Below are 7,377 nucleotides of genomic sequence, written 5' to 3' on the forward strand. Positions count from 1 at the left end.
CCCGCCACAATGCCTGGCCATTTTTTGGTTGCAGCCATCATTGTTGTTTGGCGGGCCCAGGCTGGGGATTCGAACCTACCACCTTAGGTGTATGTGGCTGGCACCTTAGCCACTTGAGCCACAGGCGCCGAGCCTGGACTGTAATTTCTTAAAGGTTGTATCTAGTTCTATTGTAGACAAGTACATTGGTAAAAGTGCTCATTTGATCAGAGAAATGTTTAATTATGCCAGGGACCATCAACCATGCATCATTTTTATGGATGAAATAGATGTTATTGGTGGTTGTCTATTTTCTGAGGGTACTTCAGCTGACAGAAATTCAGAGAACTTTAATGGAGTTACTGAATCAAATGGATGGATTTGATACTCTGCATAGAGTTAAAATGATCATGGCTACAAACAGACCAGATACATTGGATCCTGCTTTACTACATCCAGGAAGATTAGATAGAAAAATACATATTGATTTCCCAAATGAACAAGCAAGATTAGACATATTGAAAATCCATGCAGGTCCCATTACAAAGCATGGAGAACTAGATTATGAAGCAATTGTAAAACTTTCAGATGGCTTTAATGGGGCAGACTGAGAAATGCTTGTACTAAAGCAGGTATGTTTGCAATTTGTGCCAATCATGATTTGGTAGTACAGGAAGACTTCATGAAAGCAGTCAGGAAAGTGGCTGATTCTAAGAAGCTAGAGTCTAAATTAGACTACAAGCCTGTGTAACTTACTGTAAGGTTTTTGATGGCTGCAAGACAGACATTGGCTTAATGTAAAAATAAAATAACTATATATTGGCAATAATCTCATTCAAAATGTATGAATAAAAATATGTATGAGTAGGGCACCACCTGTGGCTCAAAAGGATAGGGCATCAGCCCCATATGCTGGAGGTGGCAGGTTCAAACCCAGTCCACGCCAAAAAAAAAAAACCCCAAAACAGTCTATTGATTAAACTGTGGGAAAAAATTTTAAAAAATGTATGAGTAACATCATAAGAATTAGTAATTCAACAATTCAACTCCTAAGTTAGATACAGAAGAAATTTGTATGTTTGTTATGTTTGTATGTTTGTTGCGTTTATTGCAGCAGAAATTAATGAAAGAAAAATGTGTTGAAGCTTTTTGTCTTCGCTGTGTGAGCATTTTGTAAAACATCGAAAATGGTTTGAGATGACTTATTTTATATCATTTGTTTTCCTCATCCTAAAAAGTTGAATAAAATGTTTGATTCAATGCTCCTAAAAAAGAAGAAAAAAAAAAAAGGAGGTAGATTTGGGAGATGAGCCAGAAGTGGTAGGGCTATCAAGGAAAAGGAAAACAGCTTAGGCTCAAAGGATTCATGCCAGTCCCTGAGACAGGACAGCCAAGCCATGCCACAGGACTGGGGGGTTCTGACTGAGCCTCCATTTGTCTTGCTCCCTGGGAAAGGCACAGGACTGTCCCAGGAGAGAAATTGAACCAAGGCACAGATGCTGAGGATGGAGTCTTTTCCAACCTGTGGTTGCAGCCGTGTCAGAGGCAACCCCAGAGGGCTTTGGAGAGGTCTGAGTGTGAGGCAGGCAGGGAGGAGGTGGCAATCTGCAGTGTAGACAGCACTCGTTAATCCATGGTGAGAGAGAAAGCAGAGGTCTCCACTGTGTCCTCTGACCTGCCTAGCTTCCCTTCTTGCCAGTCCGGCAAGAACATTAACAGATGCCTCCAGCGTGAGGAGAAGGAGCACTAGAAGGGGCCAGGACCCCTGACTCATCTGGTGACTTTGAGGAACCTGGGTTACTGGTGTGAAAGAAAGAGCTCTGGTCTCTGGGTTGTGTGGATCAGGTCTGGGCCAGATGAGAACCATAAAACACTGGAGGAGCTGGCTCATGGAAACATCCTCGAGTCCTCCTAAGACAGACTTTGAGTGGAGGGCTCTGCTCTTCACTTTCCCATCTATTGTCTCCATGAATGATTTAGATGGCTGTGTGATGGGCACTAAAACCTCCAACCCCAAGGGTACCAGGAAAGAGAGGGAGGTACGGTTTAGCAACCATTGATGTGGGAGGGGCAGGGTTTGCTGAGCTAGCAGATGATCTGAAGGGACAGGAGGGTAAGGCCCCCAAGAGTGAGTGAACTCCCGGCCTAAAGCAAAGAGGTGCCAAGTTCACGTTGCCCCCCTCCAAGCTCCTTCTCCAAAACTTGCCAGAGGGCCTCCAAACTCAGTAACCCAGGCTTCTCTCCTTGCCAGCGGGATAATGAAAGGGCAAGGAGCTGGCCCAGATTCTGCACCCAGATCGGAAGAAACAGAGCTCAGCTGGACAAAGGATGGAGCCGCAGTCAGTTCCAGCTGAGCCTGTCCCTGTCCCGCCGGAGGAGTCTGCAGATGGGGGGATCGGACTGCTCCTCCCATCCTGAGCATCGTTGACTGTGATTTCTGCGCTTGGCAGTGAAGGCTGCACCGCTCGACCTCGGTCAAACTCGCACACCTCCTCGCCCCACTCCTTATGCTCCCCACCCTGCCACACCCGAGCGGCCTGACGCGGTCCAGGCACGCCTGGGCTTAGAGGATCCTCTAGGGGCGGCCCGGACGGGTTGGGGAAAACTTGGTGGTTCTTGGATGTTGTTTTCCTCCCTCCCAGACCCCTCCTCGTGAGCCGGACAGTGAGCCTACCCTTTCACAATCAGGAAAAGAGTCCTCAAGGTGGAGGGAAGTCTTTAGACGCACCCTGCCCGCCCCTCGCCCGGGCCAGATCTGTGGACAAGCCTGGAAACGCTCAGGGTCGTGCCCGGTAGTCCCACCCAGGGAGTCGCGGGCTGAGATTTCTCTAAATGGCAAAGAGGCCTAGAGGCCGGCCAGGGGCGGCGTTGAGGTGGCCGAAGCGCTGGGGACCCCCTGCCCAGGGTCCGGAACTGCTTTCCCCGAGTCTGTCCCTGCAGGGTCTCCGGCTCGCGCCGGCCTGGCACTCACCGTGCAGGGTCAGGAAGTCCCGGCCCGAGTCCATGCCCAACGGGCGGCGCGGCGGGAGGAGCACCGCGGGACAGTCGTGAGCGGCGACAGCGCCAGCGGCCTCGGGTCCGAGCGCAATGCGGTGGAGGGACCTGAACGAACAGCTGTGGGAGGAGACCGGGGTGGGCCCGGGACACCGCCCCGCCCTCCTGGGCTCTCGCCCCCGCCCCCCGGGCCCGCCAACCCGCGTCTCTCCCCGCCCCCTCCTGGGGATACAGGAGGGAGGGGAGAGCTGGGGGCCGGGAAGACCAGCCAACCCTGGCCTAGGCCAGTGGGTGTGCCCTAGCCAGAAATAGCCGGATCCCTCCAGCTTCCTCCACTGCTGCCACCCACGGGCCATGGTCCCTGTCATTACCATGGGCGGCCTGGCTCCACACCCTGCTTGTGGGCGCCTAGACTAGGCTTGATGGAAAGAGTCCGGCGTCTTTCTGGAGAAGGGGTCGTGTAGAGTCCGACACGCAGCCAGGCTGCTGCGTTAGGCAGACGCGGCGTCCTGGCGTCCAGCCGCAGCTCCTCTGGTCCCGGGTGTCTGATTTCCCTTCTGCCAAGCTGGTGCACAGGCACGGATTAGGAGGTCTTCAGAGAGCAATACCCAGATCTTGCCCGGAGAAGGGTCCTCTCCCCTCTTCCTTGGAGGTTTCTAACACTAGGAGTGTCTTTGGTGGGGGATTAGAACGGGAACAGAAGCAACAGGCAAGTGCAAGGAGCTCAACTTTGAGCGTCTCATACCCCCAAACCCTGGACAACTTGTGCAGCCAAGGAGGAAGACCCCCAAGGTTTCTTCTTCAGGTAGCCTCCCAAGGGCCTGTCCAGGCAAAGGAACCCTGTATGGATTGCCCCTCAACTCTGGGGACCCAGAAACCCTCTTTATAGGTTACCCAGAGGAACCTCCTCATCTCACTGCGAGGGAAGTTCTGCAGATCCTGCTGCCCACCACTGCTTTGGAGAACCCCTTGGGACAACTGGGTTCTGGGTGTGGGGGAGCCCCCTCTGGGCCTTCCAGGATGGAGAGTGATAGGCTGCCCCAGTAAAGCCACCCCAGTCTCCTGGGCTGATAAAGCCAATGGGAGAGTCTGGCAGAAGCTGGCTGGACTCCTCATGGAGGAGGAGGCCTGGCTTACCCCAACCCCTTCTTTTCTGGGCACTACCGGGCCTAGTGGCTGTGAATGAAGGATGTGAAACAGTTGGAGAGCAGTCTTTCAATTCTAAGAGTGGGTCAGGACTTTGGGGCTTTGGAGACCCCCCCCCCCAGTCTGCCTGGCCCCCTCTACACAGAAGATCCTATCCCTTTATCTGCTACTCAGCTCCTGTCCTGTCCTTAGTAGGACCACCCTCTGCCCTGGGCAGGCCTGTCAGAGCCCTCCTTGGTTTTCCCTTCTACTCAGGGTCATACTCCATGTTCGTTGAGGAATGGGAAGTCCACACTAGCAGACTTCACTTTGGACCTCCAACTTGGATAGAGGAAATTAGGGGTTCCCTACTTTGCCATCAATGGGCATCCTCAGGCCTTAGAGACTACCACCTAGACCTCCAACACCCCCAGGACCTGCAAGCCCCCCTTTTTGGCAGGCTAGACCTCCTTAAGCCTGGCTCCTCTTCCTAAGCAAAACCACAATGAAATTCTGACACCAGTGGTTGAGATACTTTCATCTCAATCATCATTCCTATTTATTCACATTGTCTCCAAGCTCTGAGCCCCAAACCAGGGCATTATTTGAGACATTGCCTCTCCCCTGCCCCAGTTTCCATGGTAGGGGCTTTAGTCAGGCTGATCCTTTGCACACCCCAAGCCCACTTCACATAAGCCCTCCTCTGGCCTCTGGCACAGGAATAGGAGTGTTAGCCCCCTCCCTGGTGTGGCATTCTTGGGCATGATGGACACAGCTGACTCAGAACTGGCACAGGCTACTAGGTTCTGCCAGAAACAAGGACTGGGCCTCTCTGTGCTCAGAGAAACCTGGCTGCTGCTCTGACCTGCCAGCCAGCCCTCACTCCAGCCCCCTCCTGTCTCTCACAGGCTGGGAGCTACTCTACATTTCTGCTGGGTATACTTCTGTGCAGAATAGCTGTACATCTGTATGTGGAGGGGCTAAAGGAGGTACAGCAAGAGGCTTTATGCCCAACCACAAAGTTGCTGGCTTCTACGTCCTCTGCCCTCAACTCCAGGGCCCTCTGTGGGCCTAGCCCTGGCCAGATGCCTAAATTACTGTCCTCAAAGCCCAGTTCTCAGTTGTCTCTGCAACAGGCCCTGAGATCCAGTGACTCATTGAGCTGTGTGGCAGGCTTAGTTTGGGTACACAAAGGGCCCCTGCATGCCCAAAGACTAGTTCTCTGATGGAGTTTTAGACGTCTCACCAACCCAACATGGCCCCAATCTTCAGTATCTTTAGAGGGTGGGTGTGAGGGGTGGGTCTCTGGTATGACTGGAGACAGGGGAGAGAGGCCTAGTGTTAGTGTTAGTGCTTGCCCCTCCACCACCAGTCACTCTGGATGCCTAGGGAAGGGGGCTACCAACCCAAGAATGCCAACCTTCAGGATGGTCAGGTTCCAGGACTGCCTCAGGGCTGGCCCTGTCTGCCCCTTCCCCATGAAACTCAAACCTATATAAGCCTGAGTAGATGCGGTAAATCAGATTTATTCTTTCCCCTTCCTGTCCTTAGAGCCCTTCCATGCAAGGCACTAGATGAAGGGGCTGCTTAAATCTTGACTCTACAGTTTCCTATGAGACTTGAACAAGTCACCTGAGGCCTATAATCAAGAACTGTAATCATCCTTAGAATTGGCTGAAACAATAGATGTCAAGCACAGAGCACAAGTATCTTCTAGAACAGTGGTTCTCAACCTTCCTAATGCCGCGACCCTTTAATACAGTTCCTCATGTTGTGGTGACCCCCAAATATAAAATTATTTTTGTTGCTACTTCATAACTGTAATTTTGCTACTGTGATGAATCTTAATGTAAATATCTGATATGCAGGATGGTCTTAGGTAACCCCTGGGAAAGGGTTGTTCAACCCCCAAAGGGGTTGTGACCCACAGATTGAGAACCGCTGTTTTAGAAGGACACAAACTGAAATCCCATTTCCCCACAGCCATCCCCTGACTGGCCTTTTCTACAGATCCAGGGATCTAGAGTCCAGCCGGAGGCTGTTAGTCTAAGGGCATGCTCTTGCTGCTTTTAAGGCCTAGAAAACCCCATCTGAGTTTCTTCCAAAGACCCAAGTCCAGATACATCTGGAGGAAAAATGAAGGCTCCCCCATGAAGGGAGCAGTTAGAGGAAATCTGGGTTCCCCAGGTCATGTGGGGTCAGGTCCTCAGGTTCTGGCTGTGCAGGGATGCAGGATGCCATGATGGACTATGAGGTTGCTGAGTCTGTTAATAGTCCAGGATAGTACAGGATTATATAATGTTACTTTCCCATATTATCTCTGTGGGATTTTATTGTATATCCATTTGTGAATGTAATTGAAATGTTTATTTCACGATAGACTAAGTCCCAGTGCTCACCGCCATCACATAGGCAGAGTGTAGTGCTTGGTGATGGGAGGACAGTCAGGAGACTTGTCCTCAGACCCTTACCTGAGGGAGGAGAAACACTTAAGAAGAGTGTGAAGTGTAGAAGATAGTTTAAACCTCCATTTGAAAACTGTTCTGTTATTTCACTTGCACACAACTAGTATTTATTGAACAGATACCCTATGTGGGGGCACTGTGCTAGGGGAATCGTCAGTGAAAAAACACACCAAAAATACTGACCTCCTGGAGCTTAAATACTAAGGGAAAGAAAAGAGACACTATTGTGAACATAAGAAGTGAACTGTAGGCTCCATGACTGTGGCTCAAGTTGCTAAGGCTCCAGCCACCTACAACCAAGGTGGCGGGTTCAAATCCAGCTGGGGCCCGCCAAACAACAATGACGGCTGCAACCAAAAAAAATATAGCTGGGCATTGTGGCGGGCGCCTGTGGTCCCAGCTACTTGGGAGGCTAAGGCCGGAGACTCGCTTGAGCCCAGGAGTTGGAGGTTGCTGTGAGTGTGATGCCACCCACGGCACTTTACCTAGGGGGACAGCTTGAGTCTCCTGTCTCAAAAAAAAAAAAAAAAAAAAAAAAAAGAAGTGAACTGTATAGTATTAGAAGGTTATAAGGAAAATGAAAAAAGTAGGGCAAGAGTGTTCAGGAAGGGGACAGAGTTAAACTTTAAGTAGAGTAATCAAACTGGATTTTATGGGGAACGTGACATTTGAACAAAGACGTGGGAGTGAGCCATTTAGAGATATCTGGGGCAGAGGATTCTAGGCCCTGAGGCAGGAGCAAGTCCACTATGCTGGAGGACTGGCAAGGAAACCAGTGTGGCTGAGGCTGAGAGCAATAATAGAAGGGCAGTAA

General features: G+C 51.0%; 1 protein-coding gene and 1 pseudogene across 1 annotated transcript in view; one reads left to right on the forward strand and one right to left on the reverse strand.

Moving 5' to 3' along the window:
- Positions 1-730, forward strand: part of LOC100955482 — a 2,085-nt pseudogene extending 1,355 nt beyond the window's left edge.
- The window catches only part of PLCD1 (phospholipase C delta 1), a 26,800-nt gene extending 23,698 nt beyond the window's left edge, over positions 1-3,102 (reverse strand). Inside the window, exon 1 of the mRNA XM_023514040.1 lies at positions 2,951-3,102. Coding sequence (XP_023369808.1) covers positions 2,951-2,984 — 34 coding nt within the window. The 5' untranslated portion in view covers positions 2,985-3,102. The remainder of the gene's footprint in view (positions 1-2,950) is intronic.
- Positions 3,103-7,377: the final 4,275 nt, after the last annotated feature.

The sequence above is a fragment of the Otolemur garnettii genome, unplaced genomic scaffold (assembly GCF_000181295.1).
Source record: "Otolemur garnettii isolate 467f Iridium unplaced genomic scaffold, OtoGar3 scaffold00002, whole genome shotgun sequence".
NCBI classification, from domain to species: Eukaryota; Metazoa; Chordata; class Mammalia; order Primates; family Galagidae; genus Otolemur; species Otolemur garnettii.